This window comes from Ictalurus furcatus, chromosome 2, assembly GCF_023375685.1.
Source record: "Ictalurus furcatus strain D&B chromosome 2, Billie_1.0, whole genome shotgun sequence".
Classification (NCBI taxonomy): Eukaryota; Metazoa; Chordata; class Actinopteri; order Siluriformes; family Ictaluridae; genus Ictalurus; species Ictalurus furcatus.
The window spans coordinates 24,762,261-24,790,258 of NC_071256.1; the positions used below are offsets into that span (position 1 = coordinate 24,762,261).

At 37.8% G+C, this 27,998-nt stretch overlaps 1 protein-coding gene across 4 annotated transcripts; it reads right to left on the reverse strand.

Moving 5' to 3' along the window:
* On the reverse strand, positions 1-27,789 carry pik3r6b (phosphoinositide-3-kinase, regulatory subunit 6b). 4 transcript variants are annotated; one of them, XM_053610448.1, is made up of 20 exons: positions 26,626-27,789; positions 23,337-23,423; positions 23,123-23,224; positions 22,838-22,929; positions 21,384-21,452; positions 21,083-21,215; positions 20,785-20,854; positions 18,084-18,267; positions 16,797-16,941; positions 16,624-16,710; positions 16,122-16,536; positions 15,919-16,018; positions 14,576-14,710; positions 14,275-14,385; positions 12,968-13,082; positions 12,771-12,838; positions 12,534-12,624; positions 12,352-12,407; positions 4,856-4,959; positions 1-3,540 (listed from the first exon to the last, which is right to left on the reverse strand). In XM_053610448.1, the coding sequence occupies exons 2-20, from the start codon at positions 23,347-23,349 to the stop codon at positions 3,390-3,392; spliced, it is 2,241 nt and encodes a 746-aa protein (XP_053466423.1). In that variant the 5' UTR covers positions 23,350-23,423; positions 26,626-27,789; the 3' UTR covers positions 1-3,389. The 4 variants fall into 4 exon arrangements, with proteins under 4 accessions (XP_053466423.1, XP_053466432.1, XP_053466406.1 ...); XM_053610457.1 differs by having other exon boundaries at positions 14,576-14,695; positions 23,123-23,227; XM_053610431.1 differs by having other exon boundaries at positions 23,123-23,227.
* Positions 27,790-27,998: the final 209 nt, after the last annotated feature.

Consider the following 27,998-nt stretch of genomic DNA (forward strand, 5'->3'; position numbering starts at 1 on the left):
TATTTGAGATTGTGGCAGATGTGAAGGAGGAGGGGAATTTATATGTGCATCAGGTTTTTCGACAAGAAACACTTCTGCATAGGATAAACCTGTGTATCCTCGCTCCTAGCTCCTCTGGAAGCTTCCTCACTCCTTGCCTCCTTGCAATGTAATTAGAGAACTGATATTTCCTTCAGGATGGTTGACTTCGCTCGATTTCCGGGTCATGCACTGGATGGTGGATTTTCGAGGATTGCATCAATTTGAGGGGCATGTTATGTCTAGTAGATACCATTAAGGACCAATAATGGCAATGGTAATAGCTGTAATGGTTAGCTGATGCTTGTATTGGTATTTGTAGTGGAAACATTAGAATTTCTGTGATGGTTTCTATTGTTGTTGTTTTTTCACCAGGGAAATGTCTTTCTCCAGGACCATGGTGCAATACAGAACAGTACGTAAGGCTTCATAAAGTGCACTACACAACAGTGTGAGACAAGTACAGGACAATAAATACACAAAACAGAGCAACAGAAAAGTGAATACTCAGGACACAAATACACAGAACATGGGCTGTAAACTGTAAACTATTGTGTAATTTAGCAGCAATAAGTATAGCAGAAATGTACAAAGTGACTGATACAGCTATGTAAAGTGCGGTGTGCAGTGATACTGAGTCTTACTGGGTTAGGTGTTTGACTAGCCCAGGTGAGTATTGGGAGGAAGCAGAGTGTTGAGTAATCTGACTGCCTCAGGGAAGAAACTGTTGCAGAGACTGCTGGTGGTGGCACAGATGCTCATGTACCTTCTTCCAGATGGCAGGAGGGTGAAGAGAGGGGTGAGAAGGATCGTCCACAATACTGGTGGCTTTGCGGATGCAGTGGCTGTATTTTATCCATGAATTTTCCACCAATTTGATATTACTTATAAGCCTACTTGGCTTTGAATGATTAAAGTTTGGATTAAACCCACAGCTCCAGTATCCTGGGTTCAATCCCGAGCTCAGGTTACTATCTGTGCAGCATTTCATATTGTACTTCATATGTTTGCATGGGTTTTCTCCAGGTTCTGCAGCTTCCTTCCACAGTCCATTGCCATTAGGTGTACTTAAGGGTGTGTGTATGTGTGTGTAAATGGTGCCCTGCAATGGACTGGCTTCCCATCCGGGATGAATTCTCCCACCTTGCACCAAGTGTTATGGCAATAGGCTCCGGAGTTACGGTGACCCTGATCAGAATACAGTGGTTACTGAAGATGAATAAATGATGGGTTATGAATTCCACCATTGCAAAAACAATAAAGACCCCCTTGATATGCTTACAATCCCTGGATCACACTTTGAGAACCACTGATCTAAAGTACTGCCTTCAGTACATGCTTGAGATGCACACCATTTTCATATCAGTTCACCAGTGGAATAACAAAAACATAATGGAATAACTAAAAACATTTTTGTGAGAAACTGATAAAATAATACAATAATGTGTGACATGCATGATAAAATGTTCTTATGTTAAACACTGTGCTATCTGTGCATCTGTCCACTATGTGTTTAGGCCACAAGGGGGACAAGGTCCCTGAAACTTGTGTATTTCAAGTGTACACCACTACTGAGATCATTCATTAACAATTTTACTAGACAGTAAATGTAGACTGTTGTAGAAAGGTTTTGAACAAGCACAACACATCATGGCTAAGAGGTGCATCAAGATCTGCTGAAGAAAATAAAGACATTCTATGGTGTTAAAATGTCATATTTAGGTCATGATGCCGATAGGGTTTAAATGGAAATGTACCAGGATTTGTATGGAGCAGGTACAATTATCAACTGCATCTCATGTGTTCATTTGTTGGACTTAAGTTCTTATTAAAGAGAGAACTTGGCAAGACTGGAAGCAGTTATGAAGATCATAATTCAGATTACTAGAAGTGTCATGTCATGGCAAACTCATGACTCCATTTCCCAGAATGCACCACAAACTACAAACATGGTCAACGGCTACAACTCCCAAAACTACACACAGACTGAGGATTAATTAGACTCCTGTTCCCAATTACACTCACAATCACACCACACAACATAAAAGAGACTCTCATACACAACGTTTTCGCAATGGGATATGCTAAGTTGATCTTTTCTCTGCATGTACCAAGCATTAAGCTAGTGTTTGTTAGACTGCTTTTTGACTTTGTTTACTCCTTTGACCTTGATTTCTGCCTTACCTGCTTCAGCCTGTATGCCTGACCACTGCCTGTCTTTGTTTATCTTTTGCCTTGCCATCTGGATATAATAATCTTCATTAAAGCTCTTATCTGCAATTGCATCTGTCTTATCCTCCATTATGTGGCAAGAAGTAGACGTGCAAGACATGACGGCTTACAGATAGCACATCATATATAGCCATTTTCATGCACAGACAAAATTCTTATTTTGTGCAAAAATAAAAGTGATCTCCATATACTGTATTTTCCTGCTCTAGCCTTCACAATCGCCAGTTCTGTACCCATTTAAACACATTTTGCATTGACGTGTTATGGAGAGCTGTTCTCCCCATCCTTAAAACTGAAGGAATATATTTTGAAAAAATTGTGTTCATCCCTCCAGGACAGTCCCAGAGACATGTAAAATGTATACCAAGGCACACTAAAGCTGTTTTGGTGATTCATGGAGGGCCAGCTGCTTACTAAGATGATGTTTTTCCCTCTGACTTGTCACCCATCTGATATTATATCAACAGAATGGCATCAGAGTGTAAGATGTAAATGACATCTATCTTTGGTTATGAAAAATAAATATTTCCACATGTATTAGCAAATCTACCCTACATCAAACTGACTAATAAATAAAATTTGTGTGTATATCGCTTACGTGAGTTTTACTTACAGCCGAAGTGTCTAAATATTTCTTTTATATAAATATTTTTTTGTGTGTTCTTTTATCTCAGTGATTTCATGCATATGGTGCTTGTTTTCTTTCTTTCTCTTCCTTGTCTAATTTGTGAATTAGATGAAGGAGAATAGGAAATGAGTAAAGATGCACCCTAATACCGACTTACTGTGAATACTTACTATCTTCTAAACATGTAGTATTTAGATATACTTTTACAGCAGAAATTATTAATAAATTAAAGGCTGTATCTGGATTATCTATAGAAGTGATTGACACAAAACCATATTGGGATAAGACTATTTAAATAATCAAAAAGACATCATACAGAGGTATTCACAATCTGACACACAATCAGAATAGCAATAACAAAAAAAACTGTTGTACTTTACTTGTGTTTTTACCTGCCTGTATTGGGTGAGATGCCAAATACACAGACATAGACACATGCATAGAGGTATGTAATTTCAATCTGTAGAGTTCATGATCAGTAGCAGGAGTGTGCATGATTGTTGCATTATTGTCACTGAGAAGCTCCAGAGAAGGTGTTGATGGGTAAAGAGAAAGTCTTGCTCAGAAATTTGCTCAGTCCCGAGTCGTCCTCCATCAGACTGTGTTTAGACTTGCTCTTCTGAAGTGAGTATCCAGGGTCTGTGCACGGAGACACCTCTATGCTACATAACAGAGAAACTAAATTATATATCTACCTTAGCACTGTTACTCATATTAAACAAATAATTAAATCATCAAATATACTACATCATGGTCCTGATATACACAATACACAAATATAAGAAACCTAGATGCTGCTTTGAGCTAAGATTGATGCATCAAAGACAACTTTCCAGATCAATGTCAGCATTGATTGAACATAATTCAGAGAGTCCATGAAGCTGTTTGTGAAAATGGCAGCATTTGGAAGCAAGTATAATTTTTCTCAGGAGAAATTGTGTTTTTATTTTATGAGGGACTTGTAGTTTATTGCTCTTTTTACTTCTCATTAAAATAACTTCAGTTCTTGGCTAATATCCAATATGTAGCATTTGGTAAGATACATTTTTGTAATTTGGTAGTTGGATTTGTGATTAGCTGTAGTTGTTGCAAATGTTGCGATTAAATGCAGTTGGATTTGTGATTGAGCATCATTATCTGCGTTAATCTTGCAATCTGTGTATATCATGTCATAACTAAGCTAGCTACAGGTGTCACTCTACCTTCAGATTTCATTAAGTTACTTGATAAAATTACAATGAATATGTTGCTGTTAAGCTACTCTGATTAGCCATAACATTAAAACCACCTGCCTAATATTGTGTAGGTCACCTTAGTGTTGCCAAAACAGCTCTGACTCCTCAAGGCATGGACTCACCAAGACCTCTGAAGGTGTGCTGTGGTATTTCGCACCAGGATGTTGGCTGCAGATCCTGTAAGTTGCAAGGTGGGGCCTGGTGGAGAGGTGGAGATCTAGGGAATTCCCTATGTAAGCGATGCGCACACACTTGGCCGTCCACATGATGTAAAAGACAGTGTGATTCATCAGACCAGGCCAACTACTTCTATTGCTCCATGGTCCAGTTTTAATGCTCATTTTAATGTAAATAACTGATCTGTGTATTTCTACATGATGCTCATATTTCGAGAGTTTACTGTACGTAGTCGTGTTATTGCTTATTCTAGTTAAATGAATAAAAAAAACCTCCTGGAATTCCAAAGTTTATTACTAGCCTCTTATTACAGTGATTTTAATAGCTGTTAGTAGATTAAAAGCTATCAGTAGCAGTATAATGCAATATGTAGAAATGTATGATGTTGCTAAAAATCAGATTTTGTAAACAATGTTAACGCAAGGGATTCTTACCCCTCCTAATGTGGCGAGTGTTGATGTATAAAAGTAAGCAGCACTGATGCATGATAGTAAGCAACAGCAGCTAATGCAGCATCTAGATTTATTATATCTATGGTACAATGTGGCTACCTGTCTTTATTTACCTCTGGACATGTTTGAAGGTCCTACACGAGTCTTTGTCCAGGCATACAGTAAATGTTTTCTCTTGCAGGGCTCTGATGCAAATGTTGGTCACTCTAAGGGTAGGCTATGAGAAAATACACTGTTAGTAATGCCATAATACAAATGTAATTTCATAAAGTAGGACAAATTCCTTGGACAAGCTCTTGGTCAAGTTTTTTGTTCATTTGAAACATTTGCTGCCATTTTCCCTAAATATGTACCAGTCCGTTTGTAGACAGGACAGCTATTGTGTAGCTCAGTTTATAACATTATGCATTTAGTTCATTTATTTCTTGAAAATATTAAAACATCAATCATATTTAGCTGCAATCACCCATTTAAGCCTTAATGAGCATTCTTGGTAGTTGGGATTGTTTTCACTAGCTAACATAGCAAGTAGATTTTCTCAGTTGGAAACTATGGGATTCTAGCTCAACTAGACGGCAATTCTTGTCTTGAAACATGTGTGGGTATTTGTGGAAATGCCCTAAAATAGATTAAGTCATTCATTCGAAAAAATAGGAGTTTTTCAGTTTGCACAGTTTGTATCGCTCTCAGCACCCCTATCATGTGGTATACCGCAAGGTTAGATTTTAAAACCCATTTTCTTTTCTCTTTTTATGCTACCGTTAGGAATGATTTGGGGTAAATATGGTGTGTTATTTCATTCTTACTCTGATGATTTTCAATTGCATCTGTCTTTTAACCCAAATTCTTCCAGTGCCATGGGAAACTTGTTGGCATGCGTAGATGAGGTAAAGTCATGGATGGCTGCAAACTTTTTGAGTGTTAATAAATTGAAAACTGAGGTGTTTATTTTTGGTCCTCCTGCAATGAGTGATACGGCTGGAATTAACCTGAGTATGTTGAGCCCTTGTAGGAAACATCAAGTAAAAAAAAATGGGTGTGATCTATGATAGTGCTTCAAAATTTAACTCTCAAATAAGCGATGTTGTTAAAACTAGTTTTATTCAACTAAGAATGTTTGGTAAGATTAAGCCTTTATTAGCCCATATAGATTTGGAGAAGATCATTCGTGTTTTTATTTTCTCTCGATTAGATTATTCTAACTCGCTTTGCTACGGTACTCAAACAAAACTTTTGGACAAATTACAGATGGTCCAAAATGTAGCTGCAAGACCACTGACAGGTACTCGGAAATATGATCATATTTCCCCTGTCTTGAGATTATTGCATTGGTTGCCAGTACCTTATAGAATTAATTTTAAGATTCTAATCTTCGTTTTTAAATCTTTGCATGGTACAGACCCTCCATACATTGTGGATCTTATTCATATTCATGAGTCAAAGACATCATTACAATCTAATGCGCAAAATATCGATCGACACTAAAGACCAGAAGTGACTGCACATTTGCGGTAGCTGCCCCAAGGCTATGGAACAGTTTAACAGAGTATTTGAGACAATCATCATCATTGTTGAATGAACTTAAGAAGCATTTAAAAACATTTTTTTTACATTAGCTTTTGATCAGGTATGAGTGTTGAGGTATTGTTGCTGTAGCTACTCATCTGAGTTTTTCTTGAATAGTGTGTGTTGATATTTTAAAGTTGTGGTTATTAATCCTTGTAATTTTATTTGATTACATTGTACGGCACTGTGGTCAACAATGTTGGTTTATTATGTGCTTTATAAATAAAATTGGATTGGATACTGACTGGTAGCAGGAACTTGATCAGTTTATGTCTCAGTTAACAATAAAGTTACAGTGGCTTCATAAATTGATTAAAAACATTATTTTAAAAAAAGCAAATCACACCTGATGCACATTCTTTATTCTTTGTTTTCTAGGAGTAGAGTTAAAAACCTTGTTTTAGTTGTTGTTGGTTTTTTTTTTGTAGTTAATTAAGAGAAATTAAACTGCCATCTTGCTCCAACCAAAGTGACTTGGACACACCTGAAGTCTTAATTACAACTTCCCTACTCATAAGTAGGAACTTCCCTGGAGGATTTGAATGCACCACAAAACACCCAAACTCTCTCCTGTTCAAGTGCACCGCTATTCTGATCACACACACCTGGACTCAATTACACAATCACTGCCACACTACATGAGAACTCTCAGTTCACACATTCATTGTGAAGTTTCCTCTCTGTGTCATTTTGTACCAGTCAACACCAAGCTTTTTGATTACTGTATGTCTCCCTGGTTTTGATTAGTTCTGGTTTTCTCATTTTGTGATTTTGCCTAGTCCAGTTCTTATTGTTTATGTAGTATATTTTGTATGCACATCATTCAGTATACAACTGAAGAGGAATACTACATGGTGTCAGAAAGAGTTGTTTTGATGAACTTGAGCCTGCATTTGGTACACACGATGGGAAAAGCATTGGGGGGAAAAAAGACCCCGAATGAGCCTGTCGGCGCATCATGACTGAAGTGAGTTTGCTATAGTGTGACAAGTCTACAAATAAAGAGAACACAAGTCACTGGAAGCAGCATGAAAACACTGATTGTCATGGATCAGTTCAGACTACCACCTCCATTAGTTCTATCGGAGAACATTGGTGAAAACTGGAGGTGATGGATACAGCGGTTCAACATTTACATGCCCGAGACCAGATCAGACTCAAAAGGTGAAAAGGTAAAAATAACCATTCTACTCCATGCATTAGGAGAAGAAGCCTTAGAGGTGTACAACTCGCTCTCTATTGAGCCACAAGGAGAGAATGAAATAATGCAGGATATAATAACCGCGTTAGAGAACTGCTTGTCACAAAAAAAAGTCGTCTTCGAGAGGCATCAGTTCTGGGCCTACCCCATGCCTTAATCAGTTAGTATTGATATGTATATGACTACGATCAAACAAAAAAGCAAAGACTGAGTTTGGCTCAGCAGAGGCTGACATAAGAGACAAGACTGTGTTCCGCATCAATGACCAGCGTCTAAAGGAAAGACTTTTAAGGGAAGTCAACCAAACTCTAGAGAAAACCATGGACATTTGTAGAGGAGCAGAGGCAGGAAAGGCACAGATACAAGCAATGGTAGAGCAAAATATAACAATTCAGGCCATAGAAAAGAAGACAAGAGATATAAAACCAAACAAGAGATATGAAAAAACATCTCAACAGCAAAAAGCAAATGCGGACTCATTTATGTACAAAAAGTGTGGAAAATTGCACCTCCCACGTCAGTGCCCAGCCTTTGGAGCTACATGTCATGCCTGTGGGAAACATAATCACTTTGCCACAATGTGTAAATCAGAACAAAAAGAAGCACAGCCAAAGCACAAAAGAAATGTCACTGTGGATTCATTGTTCGTCGGAGCAGTAGAAGTAAACCAGATGCACAGTTCTGTAAGCAAAGCATGGTACATGGATATAGACATTGTGTTAAAGTGAAATTCAAATTGGAATCAGGGGCTGAAGCAAATATTCTGCCCTGGGCTATTTATAAAACTTTACAGGGACCAGTGCAGTTGCAACCTACCTCAACCATACTGGTGACATACAGAGGGACAAAACTAAAGCCAGAGGGTGTAGCAAAACTGCAGTGCGCCACACCCAAAATGCAACTCCGTTTACCCTACATCACTAGTCACTCATCCACACCAATACTCGATAAGGAAGCATACAAACAGATGCAGTTACTGAAAAGAATAGAGACTGTGGTAACCAAGCATCCTGTCTCTAAAGAGAAGCTGATAGCTCAATACCCCACGGTTTTTGAAGGTCTGGGTCAGTTTCCGGGGGAACAGCACATACATATTGATCCAAAAGTTCCTCCTATGCACATTCAACACTCCATGGGGTAGATACAGGTTTAAACGCCTACCGTTCGGTGTCAAGTCTGCTAGCGAAGTTTTCCTGCTGCACAACAATGAATTGTTTGGTGATGTAGAAGCTGTGCACATTGTAGCTGATGATATGATTGTCACAGCCGCCATAGAACAAGAACATGACTTGATTGTTGCTAAAGTTTTGGAGAGAGCGAAACAGTTTAATGTAAAAGTCATCCCTAACATGATTCAATACAAGGTGAATAATGTACATTTCATGGGATATGTGATAACTCCACAGGGGGTGAATGCAGATGAGGGGGTGAATGCAGATGAAGGCAAGATACAGGCTGCAGTGAGCATGCCGGAACCCACAGACAGACAAGCACTGCATCGCCTGCTAAGTATGATAAAATATCTAGCTCCATTCATCCGAGGTAAGGCATCACTCACAGCTCCTCTTAGACATCTATTGAGAAAGGACATAGCATTCCAGTGGCAACCAAGGCATGACTGGGCACTTAAAATGGCTCTGACCAACACACCAGTTCTCAGGTATTATGACCCCAACGGAACACTATCCATACAAACTGATGCATCAAAAGATGGCTTAGGATCATGTTAAATTTTCGAGGCAGCTGATAGTGTATGTGTCCAGAGCTTTAACAGACACAGAAAAGAAGTATGCTCAGATTGAGAAAGAGCTACTAGCAATTGTTTTTCTCTTCCAAGAAATTCCTTCAATTCATGTATGGGCATAGTGTTAATGTACCACAAGCCATTGGAGGCTTCAAAAACCACTGAGCAAAGCACCAACGAGATTCCAGCATATGCTCTTACAATTGCAGTGATATGACCTCAATGTCCGGTACACACCTGGCAAAGACATGCTGATTGCAGATGCACTGTCACACACTGTTGCCGAAGGTCAACACACGTCTACAGATGATCTCAGTGATGAAAGAGTTGTATGTGCACTTGAAGCAACAGAAGCTCTCAGTGAGGAAATGCTGAAACAGGTCACAGAAGCTACTGCAAGAGATTGTACACTCCAGATGCTAATGAAACCACAAAAGGCTGGCTGGTCGACACATAGAAAACAGCGTGATTGCTCAATCCAACAGTACTGGCCTGTTAGACACTCAGTAGCTATACAAGGTGGCATATTACTGGTATCAGACAGAATCTTAATTCCTGAGTCGATATTATCAGTGATGCTGCAGGAACTACATATTGCACACCAAGGAATCTAACACACAAAAGTGCATGCTTGAAAGTTTCTGTATTGGCCTGGTATGAACAAACACAAAGAACAGATGGATGAGACATGTCCAACATGCCAACAGTTTCAGCCTAGGAACCAGAGAGCGCCTCACATTCCTCATGAAATCCCAGAGCTTCCCTGGTTAAAAGTACCTGCTGACATTTTCGAAATCAGAGGTCAGTCATTTCTTCTGATTACATGTCAAAGTTTCCTGAGGTAATAAATATCAGAGACAAGACAGCATGCACAGTCACTGAAAAGATGAAAGCATGTGTGATCATGTGCCATTTGCCAACTACGAGATGAGGAGATTTGCAGCAGAGTGGGGCATTAAGTTAACAAGTCCAGCCTACCCTCAATCAAACTGGCTAGCAGAAAGAACAATCAAAACTGTCAAACATGTCCTGAAAAAAGCAGAACAATTAGGGGTGGATCATCACCTTGCTCTGCTCTCGTTGAGAACACTCCCGTCACAGGTATGGTGTATTCGCGAGCACAGATTCTTCTGGGAAGAGTTCTGAGGAGCACCTTACCAGCAGCCAGTGAAGTCTTGACACCAACTACCCCCAGAGATGTTCATCAGGCACTGGCAGCTCAGCAGAGAAAACAAGAATGCTACTACCATGAAGGAGCAAAAACTCTGCCAGAGTTGCAAGCAGGAAGCACAATCCACATTGAAACCGGAAAAGGATGGCAACCAGGTCTCGTCGTCATTTCAAAATGCAATGAACCAAGATCATACGATGTGGTCACATCAGTAGGTCAGCACTACCGACGAAACAGGCGCCATCTGAGAAAAACAACTCATAAGAACACAGAAACCTTTGTTCCCGCACATGACCCTAATGACAGTACACACCATAACACAGAAGATGTGCAGGAAGTGGCAAATCAAGCTGTGCATGAGGTGCCAGCTCAACCTGCACGTAAAAACTGCCCAACTAGTACCAGAAGGGGTCGGGTAGGGAAAGTTCCTGTGAGGTTTCAGGACTACTGTATGAACTGACCATAATATCTCTGAACCATGAAGGTTAAGGGTGTTGAAACTGTTAATCCTGTGTAATGTGTAATGTACATGAAAAGGGTGTTCCTGTTGTACAGACTTAAGGCTCTTTATTAAGTGTTTTATATATTTTATTTTGTATTGGTAATGTTTCAAGCTGGTAATGTTACTGAGAAAAGGGGGGGATGTGGTATATTGTGTATGCACATTATTCAATGTACAACTGAACAGGAATACCACAGTTTACTCATCACCTGACCCTTACCTGTTTTTTTTTTTTTATCGCTTTTGGATTATGTCTCTGTCTTGTTTACTACACTAAATAAAACCATTCAGTACCTGCACTTGCATCCGTACCTGTTTCCTTACAGGTGTGATACAAACAGTAAAATGTATACCAGTGCTGTTATACTAAATATCAGCACTCTTGGACACTGCTTATCCAAACAAATTAGTGGATCAGAAGAAGCGGTTATATTAAAGAATATTTATTGATACTTAGCCCTATTGTGGATTTTTTAAAATACAATTCTGCATCTGGTGTTCACTGTCCATCAGTAACTAGTCTACTATGTGCATCCAAAACATAAAGCACTAAACTGATCTGTGATCACAAGTAGGGTCTCTGAGAGATAGTGTGTGTGTGTGTGTGTGTGTGTGTGTGTGTTTGCGACTGGTCAGACGTGTGCACATGAGAGAGATAGGAATGGGAAAACTTCCAAACTTCTTGATGACTACAAACAAAGAATAGCTAAAGCTCTAATTTGATCATTTTACTAATCAAATATTACAATTAAAAGAAAAAGGAAAAATGGGTGAAACTAAATTTTGCTTAATTTTTAGTTTTAGCTACAGAATGCTTTCCTTCCTTGAAAAAGAGTAATTTTTAAAATGTGAGACTAATATCAGCTAGCTATTAGTGCATATCAATAGTTTTCTTGTCTGGCAGAGCTACACACAAGCGTTCTTATCTGGCAAGGTCTAACATGAAAAAACAACAACAATGTAATGACCATTTAAAACTTTGCAAAACACTGTGTGTGTATGTATATATATATATATATATATATATACGCACGCACACACACAAAACACTGTGTGTGTATATACACACAGTATGTGTGTGTGTGTGTGTGTGTGTGTACAAAATGTTCAACCACCAATATTCAGACAAAACAAAGCCATCCAGTTCCAGCATATCACATGAAGGCTAATTACACTGGAAAACCTTGGAACAGACAACACTATCAACTGGTGTGTCTCTGGGGTGGGGAAATAAGACGGCACACACTGATGACAGTAACTGAAATGCAATGTTGTTCCAAGAACTACAAAGGGGTGTTAATCCAGAAAAGTTCTACCTGAAGAAATTATTGCTTAATTTTTAGTAAGACATTGAATTAATAAACCTCCCAATCATTTGACAAATATTTTTAAATCATATTCACATAAAACTGTTCTCATTCTTACCATAGGAGCTCTGGTAGGATTTGCATCGCGGAAATCTACACTGAGACTTTCAAGACCTGTGAAGAAAAAAAGAAAATGTCATGCTTACACACGAATCTTGATTACAGTGAAAACCCCACATGCCAAACAAATAGTCACAGCAGGGATAAAAGTCGTTTCAATGTTTTTCTTTAAGGATGTACTTTTGGTTCCACTAGGCGGATCTGCACGGATGGACATCCCGCACATTATTAAAGACATTCCTCTGTCCACTTCTCGATTGCTTATGGAGGCCTGAAAGGTTAAGCAGCACAAATGCATCCTCTATGTCAACACAAACCTTCAGAATAGTAAACTATTACAAAAAGGTTAGAAATAGTCAGCTTTAGCACTAATAAGGCTAGAGTATTTTTAAGATAGCATTTAGAGGCAATAGGCACCTTTCTGTAGTTGACAGCCACAACTACACCATACTCGTCTTGCATGTTTTTCTTATACCGTACTGATCCTGCAGCAAAAAAAAAAAAAAATACTGGTTAACCATTGGTGTTATTCAAATGTGACAAACAATCACAATCTTTATAGACAGTGAATCAATTAGTATCTATTATATGCTGCTGTTCAATTGTATGCTCACCCCTGATTGTGTCTTTAAATGTAACTCTCAGAGGTTTTAATCCAGGAAAGTCCATGGTAAGCTGACACACAAACACCTCCTCCACAACTTTAGAAACTAAACCAGAGAAGGAAATCTAGATACAAGAAGAATGAAGTAACCTTTCAGATACATAACACTGTGTTGAAGGTCTATATATATATATATATATATATATATATATATATATATATATATATATATATATATATTCAGTTGATTAGATAGCTGGTTAGTGACATTGGGAAATTTCCCTCCTGTGACCCAGGCTTTGGTTTCATGTGGCCGATTAAAAAAACATACTTAAAAGCAGAATCTGAACACAGAAGTGGGGTTAGACAAATTTATAAGGGTGAAAAAACAGATGAATTGGTAGAAGTAGACACTACCTGATATACACTCACTGTCCACTTTATTAGGAACACCTATACCCCTGCTCACTCATGCAAATGGGGGGGGGGGGGTGATCTCACCACAATTGGACAGTTAATGATCAATTTGTCTTTTCCCAATATTTAATTGTCCAGTTTAGGTGATACTTTGCCCACTGTAGACTCAGATTCCTGTTCTTACCAGCAGTGGAACCTGATTTGGCCTTCTGCTGTTGTAGCACATCTGCCTCAAGGTTCAGTACAGTACGTTGTGTATTCTATTATCCTTTTCTGCTCACAATGGTTGTAAAGTGTATTTGAGTTAGTGTAGACTTCCTGTCTGCTCAAACCAGTCTGACCATTCTTATCTGACCACTATCATTAACAAGGGATTTCCACCTGCAGTGCTGCTGCTCACTTGATGTTTCTTGTCTTTTTGTCTTATCTTTGACAACATTCTGAGTAAACCCTAGAGACTGTTTTGACTGAAAATCGCAGGGGATCAGCAGTTTATGAAATTCTCAAACCAGCCCATCTGGCACCAACAACCATGCCACGGTCACATTTTCCCCCATTCTGATGTTCACTGTGAACATTACCTGAATATCTTGACCTGTATCTGCATGATTTGATGCATTACACTGCTGCCACATTATTAGCTGATTGGATAATTGCATGAATGTGCAAGTGTACAGGTGTTCCTAATAAAGTGGATGTTGAGTGTATACAGTATATACAACAGGACATTAACATTGCTCATGTTAAAAAAAAACAAACAAACAAACAAACAAAAAAAACCCGTAGATGTTTTATTGTTTTTTCTCTGGACCACTGAGCATGCATCTAATACAAGGAAAAAAATAGAATTTATTTAACCAAAGCTATACAACTTGTGAAATGTTGAATGTGCCACCAGACCTTAACAGAGTAGATGGGGATGTGGACAGGCTGCTGTGCTGTGCGTGTGTAGTATGAGATGATGTCCAAAAGAAAGGAGTTGGGCTCTGAAGACCCAACCACACTGGAGTGCTGTAATCCAAACCACACACATATTTTAAAAAGCTGTTTCACCAGGTAACAGGACATTTTGTCCATATGTTTCTTTTCACTGCAAATTAGACATCACAAATACATGGTTTGTTTAATTGTAATAATAGTGAGCAGTAGAACCAAGTACATTATGCACTATCACGATGAAAAGAGTTTAAGGAATAGTTACCGTTTCAGCTAGTTTCAGGATCATGGCTCCCAGACTGTTAATGTTGGAGTCATACCATGGATCCACACCACCCAAGGATGCTGCAACTGTAAGCCTGTCTACATCTGCTGTAGCGTTTTCCTGAATGGAAACATCCTACAGGATGAATATTATAAATCAACATTTTACATTTGCCAATATTGACAATGTTTTGCCAATATGTAATCAACTGGTAACACTTCATTTAAAGGGAACTTAAGGGGCCTTCATAACATTCAAAAACTTCAAAAACACACACACAGAACAGACACACACTTAACCTGACTGACAAATCCACAGTGCATATGTAAAAATATGTTAAAAAATTAAATACATTATATATATATATATATATATATATATATATATATATATATATATATATATAGATAGATAGATAGATAGATAGATAGATAGATAAATTTCTACCTTAGGCTCATCAGATGATAAATCATTTTGCCACATGAGTCAAAGTGATTGTATGTATATTTTGGCAAAATTTGCATGATTTGTTTTCATTCTAGCCACCTTACCCCATAGCCCAGACATGTGAAAAATGTGAGAGATTGTTGTCCCATGCAGTGAGTGACCAGTACTTGCCGGATATGTTGCCTATGTTGCCATAGGTCTGTTGGCAACCTCGTTAACAAGAAGAGTTTTTTTGTGTGTGTGTGTGTGTCAATTTTGGTGAAACTTCCTGTTCTTGTTAATGTACTTGAGAACATTGATGATGGCTTTTACATTGTTCCATGGTACATCTAATGTTTTGGAAAAAAAAATTGGGGAAACTTTTGTACCCCTCTCCTGATTGATGCCTTTTGACAATGAGATCCTGTGCATGCTTTTTGAGTTCTTTGTGGACCATGGCTTCAGAAGTCAGATAAAACCAAGAAGAGGAAAATCCTACAGTAACAGCTGATCTTTATTTGGGGGTTAATTAAAATCACTTCATTGATGACAGGTGTATGATAATTAATTTTGAACATGAGTTTAAATGTCATTGGTTGATTCTGAGCACAGTCACATGCCCCAATATAATATGGTGTGCACAATTGTGCAACCAGGTTATTGTAGGTTTTTTCTCTTTCTTTTTTTCCCCCTAAAACGCTTCTATTTGTTTTTCACTTGAATTTTGATGGTTGCCATAAAACATTAAAGGTGAAAAACACCTGACATGTTTTATCTTAGTTTCTGTTTTCTTCATCACAAAAACCTATTATTTTAACAGGGGTATGTAGACTTTTTATATCCACTGTATGTATGTGCTTCACATACGAACATGGAAATAAATAAATAAATCTAAGAAGAGATCAGTGAATAGTCACCTGGACTGATGAAGCTGTATTGGACTGGCTAGTGACAGGAATATAGTATATTTCCAAGTTGACTCTCTTTGTCAGAAATAAATTCCGCATCTCCTTTTTCCTGCACACATTATCAAAAGCGAAGAGTATTAATTTTGAATATTGAGCACTTTTCCCATAAGGGAGAAAGTACTCAAAATTTAGACAATAACAAGCTTTCATACCGTATACTGTGATAAGCCTTGGCCAGCCTACCAAGAGTGCTGTCATCACCCATGATCACAACACGAGCAGTGAAGTTCCTCTCATCTTTAAGAATAGAATTTCCACTTCCCCCTGTTCCTCCACTTTCCTTAATGGCCTCCATCATTATAGTCGTTCTGTTCCCAGCCTTTGGCCACCTCACGCAAGGCCTCCTGGAAAACGGTAAACTCTTCTGCTGTTCCTGGACCTCCAGCCCACCAGAGGGCTCAACCATCAGAAAGGAGAACTCGTTTAAAGGCAAATCTCCCTCTATGCCACTGTCTATGGATATGGTGGAGATGAAGGAAGCATGCTTGGTGTCTTTATCTTCTTCGAGACATGCAGAGTTCCGATGCGAAGAGCTCAGCATTAGAGTGAAGTTTATCATCTCGTTCCCTGTTTGAAAATAAAACAAAAAAGAAAAAGTTGTAAAACCAACAAAGATACCATCATGAAAGTTAGGTCACATATCTCAATGCTCACATATATCATCTTCTTTGGTCCAGACATGGAAGCTAACCTCCGGACTGGGTAGTGGAGTTCCAACCAGACTGGCAGGACATGATTGCTCTAAAAAGAGAAATCACACAACAAGCTTAGAGTGCACAAACCTGGTCAATGTCTTACTGAAATGCTGCATCCAAAATAGTTTCTACCTGTGCTAGCAGAGCAAATGATTTCATCATAGAGTTGCTGTAATCTTGTGTTGTACTGGTCACATTCTGAACCTCCGTCCATTATTCTTTCCTCTACAGTGGCAACAACATCCTGGAAGTATTTTTCCATGTCTTCACCAAAATCCTGTAACCACCATATTTAATTAATGAGTAAATATCTTCACACTTCAACATAACTACCGTATGTCTAAAAGAATCTGATTCCCTGGTTTACTAAAATCCCAAATGAAAATGCTTATTTGAGTGTGAAGCCTGATCAAGTCTGTGTGTAAATCATTGTATGTGGTGGGTATTTTGTATTGCGTAAGTGATGTCACATGTTAAGATGGTGAAGTGGCGAAACATGACAAATCCACAAATACAATAGATAGGCGAAATAAAAAGTGTTGAATGTGCCTTCTGGTTTTAAGGTAAATGTGAATGAAATCCACTTTACCGGCTCTGTTGACTTTAGAAGTGTGGATATGGGATCCAGAGTGAGCAAAAGAAGAGCGTTCGCCCTATTGTCGAATACTGAAGCTGCCACAGCCTCACATGGCATACTCTATCTGTGCTATTAATCACAGCAATGCTAGCCAATTGTGGACATGTGTGAGCTCATGTATGCAGCGGACAGTAGATAGCGTGTTAGTGTGTTATAGTGCACTGTGACACAGCATGAGCACCAGTTTGAAAAAGGTGTAGTACTGGCTTCATGTGTCTCATGTGAAGAAACATAGTTGTAATATGATAGAGGAGAACTGGCTGGTGGATGGGAACTGACAGGAGACCCTGCAAAATGACAGATGTGCAGCAATAATTAAATAGAAAACCAATTGTTAATAATAAGCCAGAGTAACTTTGACAAAACTTTCTCATTATTAAGACTTTTTAAATGGTTTTATTGTATGGTGGAAACAAGCATTCGCCTGTCTTTTGGTTGTATTACCTTACACACTAAATCTTTATTCCAGCTCTTAAATGAATTTTGCATCTTTCAGATAGAAATGCCCCAAATTGCATATTCATTAACGCACAAAATAGACAAGACATGATGAGTTGTGAATATGAAAGACATAAGCCCTGTGAGACCCTGTTAGCTTGTATGTTTTCTGGGTATTTGCATATATTTTGCACGTTGAAATATTTTGTAACTCAAGAGCTGCATTGAGATCTTTTATCACCTCTGCCTCGTTGTTTTTTTATGCATTAAATCTCAGCCGTGTTCCATCATCTCCTTCAGACAAATCATGTTTAAACACACAACACAAACACACAGATACAGACCTCCAGGGCTTGTTTAAGTTGTCTCCCGTAGCACGCTTTCCCCAGTCCAGCTTGTAGTGTGTGTAGTATAACCCGCCGCTGAGGGGTCAGTGTGTCCCAGTCCAAAGCCCCACACTCAACATCAGCCCTCACTGCATTTAACAGTGTCTCAGGAAACACGGCTGGATCCGCAAACACCAACACTCTGTACAATACCAAAGAACCAAAGAAGGATAAGTTATTTAAGGGTTTTTTTTTTCAATGAAGCAAAAAGACATTAATAATAAGACATAAAAAAGATAAATAAGACATTAAAACCACAATTTAACTGTACATCTTCTCTGATATACTGAAATCAAAGCACATCGAGACAGACTGTTATGGAGGGAAAAAATCAATAATGGTGGTGTGATGCAGGCTGACTCAAAGTTTAGTCACTATTATCACCCAAAAGTTGATTACTTGATTAGTCTTATAACATCACATCATGAAGTGTTTTATTTCTCTTACACAACAACAATTTGTCAATGATTACAGATTACAGTTTTTATTAATTAATGAACAACAATTTGTATATTGCATTAATTTTATACATTTAATGTTGTATCACTTATATTACATTATCTATAAGTAGTCATTCCTTCACTTTCTCTTGAAGTTAATAAGATTTTTTAAAAATGCATCCAAAATAAGAACTCCATTCTTAGACTCTCCTGTGGTGGAAATATTAAAGTACAGCTTTACATGTGACTGCTACAACATGCTGTCACTGGAGACTCCTTCCATAAATGTTTCCTTATGAAAAGCTTTTTTCAATAATGTCATGATTCCCCCTTGAAGCAGCGTGCTCTAAGCGCGAATGCGCGAGCACCTGCTTTTCCGTTGTTGACCGTAGTGACATCTGGACACGTGTGTTTTGTTTATGTTTCTGTCATGTCTCCTCCCTGTTCTGTCATTGGCTAGGATTTCACATGTGTCTGTATTGCTCTCAGCTGCTAGCGGTTTAGACGCTGATCATGTCCGCATATATAGCGTGCACCTCCCAGCACACAACGCGGAAGATTATCATAGAGTTAGTTTAGTTCGTATAGTAGTCATAGTCACGGTCCATGTTTAGAGTTAGTTCGCGCTGGATTATCCGCTTCCAGTTCCTCGTCATAGTTCGTTTCTCGTTTTGTTTATCGACCCTGGTTTTCCGTGACCACGACCTAGATTCCAGCCTTGCCCCGTATACGCCTGTTTGCCAATCGCCTGACCTCTTGCATGTTTGTGGATTACGTTTTGGATCACGTTTTGGATTTGTCTGCCTGTCTCTCTTTCACATAAACAACTGTTCATACTGCACTTGCATCCGTCCTATCTCTGCTCCGTCACGATTCGTGACAAATAACAACGCGGTTTTAATCTATTTTTAGATTATGTGGAGCATTTTCCATAGAAGTCTCAGTGAATTAGCTGTTACTATAGAAACGAATAATGTACGAAAAGAGCGTTAATATAAACCTGTGATTTGTCTTGCAGCCAGAGCTGCTGTTACAGAAAACCAATTAACAGCATCAGACCAATCAGAATTAAGAACTCAAATTTGCCCTATAATATTTAATGACATTTGAAGCTTTGAAACTTTTCATATAGTATGACACAAACTTGTTTCATAGGGAGTTTCACTGCTAGTGCCATAACAGGACATAGAAAAAAAGTAGATGTTCAGCAAGATTTTGATGATTTGAATACAGAATAAATCAGTGCTGATGAAGCTAAAGACACTGTATGGTATGTTGGCTGAACGTTATACCAATTGTATAATGTTACATTTGGAAGCCGTGATTTTAAGTGTTAAACAGTCCTAGGATTTGGCGATAGCATAAATGAATGCAAAATCCTGGAAATGCCGCAATATTCGAAGGAGCTTACAATTTTTCAAAATTATTGCAAATTTTCCACAGATTTGGGCCAAGATGCGCCATGTGACATCATCACAACATGCATTCAGCCTAAGCCCTCTTTGATTCATGTGTGTCGAACAGCTAAAAGATCTCATTTACTAACAAACATCACTGTGAAAGGCAATTTCAACAATGAAAAACTATTTTGTGCAATTCAAGTAGTTTTCCACAAAAAACTCCACAAATTGCATCACAAATTTTGAAAAAAGCCGCAGCAAAATCAAGCAGTTTTGACCGCAACAATCACAAAGAAAACTCAGCGAAATCCTGTACGGAATGATTAAAGTAAGCTCGCTTCTTTCCTCTACTGACGATCATGTAAATCTGCTCACAATGCCTACCACATGAGCAGATCAAACTTGAAAATGGGGATGGAAAACAATTCTGTTTCATTTTATCACCAATGAATATCAATAAGTGACATTACATGTTTCCTCATTCACACGACTGTTATACATAATCAATCATCAGTTCATTGAGTCTATCACCATTGATCTACTGTGTTTTCCAGTAATCACTTTACTTTCCACCACCAAAATAGACTATTTACGTCACAAAACCACAGGAAATTTATTTGTGTCTTATGAACTATTCAGAAGAAGCAAAATGTCATCTGACAAAAATAATTTAATGTGTTGTCTTTCAGTAGCGAGGCAGGATTGTATTTTTTGTTGTTGCACAAATAAAATGGCTGATCTATCACATTAGATTTTATGAAAGTAAAAATGCATGTGAAGTTAACGAAAATTAAATTCACTGAGTAGTTTAAGTGCTACCTCTCACGAACAGGATAATGTTCATTCTTTAGGCTGTGCTCAGCAATGACTCTTCTCTGATACAGCGCACCTGGAACCAATCAGAGAGCACACTTGTCAGGCTTCTAGCTATAGTATATTATAGATCGTGATTTATATTCTCAAGAAAAAGGAAACATATTCCAAGGAAACACTTCATGTTCAGAAACAGCTGAAGTCAAAGAGCATTTCTAACAAAAAGGAAGCAGTTAAGGAACATTATCTAATATTATAATGAAACTTATGCAGTTAGGCTATATCAAATTTCAGAAATGATTACCTGGAATGTTCTGTTCTATTTTCATGTGTTTAGCATAGTTAAGGCCCACAGTGCAGTAAGGCTCCGGTAGTGTAACCAGACGTTTTAGGCATACATATATCCTTTCACACAGTTCGTCTGGAATGTAAGCAGACTGCCAAGCAGAACACAGAACAGATCAACTGAATGCTTATGAGAACTTGAAATTTCTTGTTGTGAACAACAAAGAGAGAGATTGTAGAACTATAGTTTATACTACCTAAGATGGTTAACTGGGAAATGTCATTTTGATAAGCCTTAATCCCCAAGTAAGAATACAGACCTGTATTACTACATAGGCCAGAGTGTGCAGCAAAGGAATGATGCGAATTTTACAGTCAATCCTCTCTGCCTGGGGAAAGAATACATTTATACAATAAGTCTCCCCTTATCTGTAAAGTTACATTAATATACACAATGAATGTTTCAAACAATGAAAGTTTGATGGAATAGTAACCAATATCTAAGTCATTCTAACTTCAGTATCAATAAAATGAATGAAATAACAAACAAACAAACAAACAAATAAGGACAATTAACTAAGCATTAATTACTGATTAATTACTTACATGTCAGTATCAAGCAAAAAGGCAAAAAAATACATACATTAAAAAAAATTCATACATACATACATACATACACAGCGACTGGTGTAGTTCACTATAATAACGAACCTTTAATTACTGTCTCTTACATATCAGGAAATAAAAATGGAAAGAAAGAAAGAAAGAAAGAAAGAGAGATTTGATTGATTGATTGATTGATTGATTGGAGTAATTATTATATTACACTATTATACATATTTTACATGCCAGCATCTAACAAACAAATAAACAAATAAATGAATACTCACTATTTGTTACAACTATTTACTGATTTCTCTTATAATAACCAGTCGTTAATTATTGATTACATTAACATTAATTCCCAATTGCAGAACCTACTGGAGCGCTGAAGATCTAGTAATGTGGCTAATTCCAGTTCATTGTCTAAAATGTAAATGCCTAGGAGGGACCTCATTGATGTGATTTTTTTTATTTAATCAGTAAGCTTTGAAAAGGACAAACTGACAACAGTAACCTACAACAGAAAATGTTTGTAATTAAGCAATGATTTAATAAGGACTCCCCCAGTTTACTTAATAAAGCTGTTGGATGAATACAATTCCTCGATTTTAGGATATTGTGCCAGTGAGACCAATGCAGAGGAAGGTTTGCAGATTTTTTATATCAAAGAGCAATATTTTGTTGTAAATCCTCCACATTCAGTGGCTCAATTTGCAATTTTAATTTTTAAGCCATAACACAGTAACACCTCAGTACTTCTGATTCGCTCCACAGTACCATACACAGATCAATGTTAATTCCAGAAGAAGGACACAGAAACAAATTAAGTTGTTAGTAATTTTCCATACAACAGGAAGGATGGTATAGCCCAGAATATGGAAATTAACATTGATATTATTAGTAAATAATCAATCATTACTATAAATATATAGCTAGTAGCTTGTAGGAGAAATGTAAATTATTATTGTTTAATTAATAATGTATTACTCTAATCACTATGCCTTGAGTAGTTAGCCATTGTTCCTTGATAGATATTACTAGTGATTAAGTGTTAATGAAGCATTATTCATTCATCTCTGTTTACTGTCTCCACAGTAATTAGGAAACTGAATTGTCTTAGCATGTTTGCCATTTGTTTTACATACTGAAACCAGATTTTAAAAAGACTAACCTTTTCAAGCTCCTTAATAAGAACCCTCAGTAGAAAGAGGCTAGTCGAGGGATTATTCTCGACCTTTTTATGCAGGGTCCATCTTAGCATACCTTGATGGGCAAGAGTTTAAAAAGTTATTGTTTTAATGATTTTATGTTGAAATTCAGTACTAACAAGGAAGCCGGAAGCTTCGGTTGCTTCAATCATAGGATTATAGGACTTAGATTATTGTTAGTCTAAATTAAAATGACGTAAATTCTCAATTTATATTATTTTAATTTCATTGAAAGAGTACTTATGTACCTTTATTGCATGCTGAGACAGCTTGTGAGTGTGTATCCAGTTCTCTGAGCATGGCATGAACACGTTGATAGAGGCTCGACTCTACATCTGAAGATACACCACCTGCTGCAAAGTGAGTTCAGACAGTCTTTTCAACACATAATATAGTATATTCCTTTAGAATTCACAAAACTTTTTTAAATGTATTATGTTGTAGGTCATTAGGATTAAGCACCTGTTTTCTCCATCAGACTGACACTTAAATGTGGTACCACACAACATGAAAGTTATGAGTCATACTGCAACTCAAAAGGCTTCCAACCTGCAACCAGAAATAACTTTTGGTTTCATATACACTCATAGAAATGTGTAACAAAGCAAAGAATGAAATGTCATTGGTAATGATGAAAATTCATAAGTAAGTAATGGTATAGTCAGCAAAAATAAAGTTGTCACTATATGATATAATGTTACTTTAAAACTTGACACAGACTACACCAGTCGGGGTTGTGAATACCAGGAACCAAGATGGGGACACATTGGTACATCTGTATTTTTTATTACCTGGTGTAAAATATGTCAATTTACAGCATTTTAATAGGGCAGAAGATATTGTAAAACCTATTGCAAGACCTGTTCTTTTAACAATAAAACATGATGGTAGTGCTGTAGAGCGTTGCGATTTGCAGCTGGGGTTCTCCTAGGTCACTGGTTCTCAACCCGGGGAGCACAGAGAGATCGAAAGCGGAGCGCAAATTGTTTTCAAGAAGAAGAAAAAAAAAACAGAGAGAGGGCATCATTTGGGTACTCTGTGTATTTTATTGCTTTTCAAATAGAATGTATGAATGAAAAACCCCAAGTTCCCTCTCCCACTGTATTTTCTTTTTGCTGGGGAGAGATGGAGGTATATATATATATATATATATTGATTTCATATAAAATAGATAACCATTCAACCTGGTCTCCTCCAATATTGGGGGGAGGGGGGGAATGCCACATGATAGGGGAGGCTTGGCAGGGCTTTAGTTACAAAAGGTTGAGAATCTCTGCCCTAGATCACTATTAGTCATCAGATGGAGGAGTGTATTCATTCTGTGCACAACAGCTGTGACTGCTGATGATAATGCATGTATCCATAATAATTTACTACTTAGGCAATGTTTTCAATATAAACTGGACAGTTGAAGACTGGAAAAAGACCAGGTGTATCTTAAGCTGTCCAGTTTGGCTGAGTTTGTGCCCATAATAGCTTCAGATTCTTATTCTTGCCAGACAGGAGAGTAAACTTCAAGGTTTGATGTTTTGTGCATGCTGAGATGCTTTCCTGCTCACCATGGTTGTAATGAGTGCTTACATGGGTCACTATATACTTCCTGGAAGCTTCAACCAATATGGCCATTATCCTCTGACCTCTCTTATCAGCAAGGTATTTGCACTGACAGCACTGTTGCTCACTCAGTGTTTTTTGTTTTTCACACCATTCTGTGTAAACACTAGAGACTATTGTCTGTGAAAATTCCAGGATGTCAGCAGCAGCACCAACCAACATACCACAGTTAAAGTCACAGAGAGCACTTTTATATGTGAACATTAACATTATGTGAAGCTATTGATTTGTATCTGCATGATTTTATGCATTGATGCAATGTGCTGCTGCATGATTGGCTGCATGGGGAGAACATGCAATCTCCACGCACCCAGGGCAGAGGCAGGATTCGAACTCCCAGCCCCTGAGGTGCGAGGCAACAGTGCTAACCATTAAGCCACTGCACCCCCTTATCTATCTATCTATCTATCTATCTATCTAAACATACATATATCTATCCATCTAGCTATCAAAATATCTATAAAAATACAGTATACAGCGAGAGAGATATGGGGTATTTTCTGAATCCGAATCAGTTTCATTTGCCAAGTGTGCTACAAATATGAGCAAATGTGAGAGCTCTGCATATGCATGCACATTCAACATACCAAACATACTAAGCATGCATTAGGGGTCTAACACAATGCCACTGTATCTGTATTTGAATTTATTTAGTGGTCTATACCGTAAGGGTCTTTTTGCTATGTGAACCCTACCATTAAAATCTAGAAACGCATATTGATAGCAATATACAGAATAAAAGTATTATTCTGAACCAGAAGCCCTGTGGAACTTTCTGGCAAGCTTTCTATTTTCTGTCTAATGGGACTGAGTAAGTAAGCTAACTACGATGCAAAACAACAATGTCTTTCCCAAATCATGGAACTGTTGTTTATAGTTTGACAACAATAGCCATCTAATAATATTTGATCAGTTTTGGAGTGAAAAATTCACGGGGCATGCTACCAGAATGTACTTTGAAGCTCGGACACGGTGCTAGTCTAAATGGGCCATTTGCACACATTTCTGGTTGCATTACCTTCATTAGATTGTCCTTCATATTGCCCTCAGAATGAGACTGCTATAAAGTATTTAAGACCAAATGTTTTCAAAGACAAATGAAGAAATATCATGGACACTGCTGTGTGAGCTCAGGAGACGATGGTTAGCAAACCTACGTCATGACCATTTCAGTATTTCCACAGTGGAACGTTTTTGTAATAAAACATATCAGATCATTTTCCAATCTTATTGCCTTATAGCAACCAACAAACAAACCTATAGGTTAGCATATTATATTATATACTAACCTATTATAATATTAACCTAATTAGCAGCACAAAAAAAACTTTTTTTTTTAAGTATAATATGAAGGAATTCTGAATTTATGGAAGATTAGCACAGTTTGTGATTATATACAGTACAGTACAATGTGGTGTTGGCATTGTATAATGATAAAACAGGCACAGTAAGAAATGTTGGTAGTTTCCTTGTCTTTAAAACCTAATTAAACATTTTATTACTACTGGGGATTTTGAATATAGTATGATGTGATAGGACGCTGACAAAGTGAAAAAGTGGCCTGTGATACCTGTATTGGCACTAATAATAGTAATCAAATAGAAACATAGTAGTGGTAAGTCATTTGAATTCCAGCACAGTGTATCGTCAGTCCCATAGTCCAGACACACAGCAAGAGGTTGTGAATCATTATCTTCCCCCTTAAATTTCAACTTTAACATCTTCAATTTCCAAATTTAAGTCGTAGTCAAAGTTCCCGATCAGACATGGAACTAAGACATCTTTTTGTTTCTACGATATGCATACAAAGCACACGAACATGTTCATATAAAACTGAAAATAAACCACACAGAAGAGAAATAATGCTAACAAAGTTATACACAGTGTAGCTGTGATTATGATATTGATTAAGAATTAAGGATTGTTGTAAGATCGGTGCAGTCGTACTACTGCAGTACTACCTATTAACCTAATTTACAGCAAAATAATAATAAAAAAAACATACTGAAACACATAAACTGTCTGTACTTTGACAAAAAGCTACCACGCTGAAGCTGAAAGTTTTGAAGTGAGCCGTTATTGCTACAAAAGTTGTGCGAGCATGAGGTACAAATGAGAAGTGTAGAGTATCACATACCCTGGATGAAACAGCAATGTCTAATCCAAATCCAGCATGCCTTAGATATCTTCCTTAGTTCAGCTGCCAGTAAGCAAAACTGTACATTGTGCTTATTGTCAGTTAGTTTCTGTTCCTCATAATATTAGCATGTGTGAAACTTGCGTGAGTATTGCTAGAGATGAGGCCAGGCAGGGAGGCGGACATGCAGCTAGTGGCTGCCAAAGGCCATACACACAAACTCTCATACAAACTCATAAATGCTCGTCCCCACTTCCGATTCTCTTATAGACTTGCAAGATTGGGTTTCCTGTCTTCTAAATGTGTGGGTGTACATGGGTTGACATGACATATTTTTAGTCTGAACTTAAGTCTTTAAAATGCTATGAGACAACTCTGCGAGCTCAAGCCTTCACTTAGTTGGTTGGTTTCAGAGAGAAAATGCATGAATGCATGAGAATATAGGAAGTACAGAACTTAAGAAGAATTCAAGCTTTTAGGAGAGGCAAACTATAAAATTGATGGTGGTCAGAGCTGTAGCAAATCTACACTGGGTTATTCAGTAACGCAGGTAGGCGGAAGTTACACCTGGGGGTTTTCGGTTCCACTGAGTAAGCAAGGGTAACTGTATGAGCTGAGTTGAATTCACTTATATTTGAGGATGTGGATAAAGACTGTACAATGCCAGTAATCGCTATTTCCACTTTTCAAAACCAAACACGGTCACAAGACCTAGGATCCATTTCTCTCACGTGATATTATTTAAATTATAACTAGATTGGTGTAAATGATGTAACATCTAACATAGGAACATGACCGGAAAAGACAACATTCCAAACATAATCTATTTTACCAAAAGTATGAAAAGGATTACCTTTATGAGAATAATGAGGAAGACTGACAGAAGTTATAGTATGTGATGTGGTCTGGGAAAACCCATAGGCTGTCACCGTGGCTCAATTCTGGGTACATACACCGATCAGCCATAACATTAAAACCACTGACAGGTGAAATGAATATTGGCACCTGTCAAAGGGTGGAATACATTAAGCATTTAATTAGATAATTTTCTCAATCTCTAGACAGTTTTTGGGTAGATTTGTGTAACCCAACCACTGGGTTAATGGCTGGGTCATTTTCACTGACAGTTAAATCAATGCACCCCTCCCCCACCCCGATGCATCAACCCAACTCCTTGGGTCAAATTAACTAAGAGCAGACAGTTTGAAATCGCCTCAGGTGGTGGTAGCGGAAACCAAATGAACAACGGTAAATTAGCGTTCATCACTATTTAGCGTTAATGTTGCTGAAAAAGCCTGGCCGAGTTTGTGATATTTAAGCAGAGAGCTCTCGAAAATGTATTCACTAGAAAACAGTAACTCAGCGAGCGATAT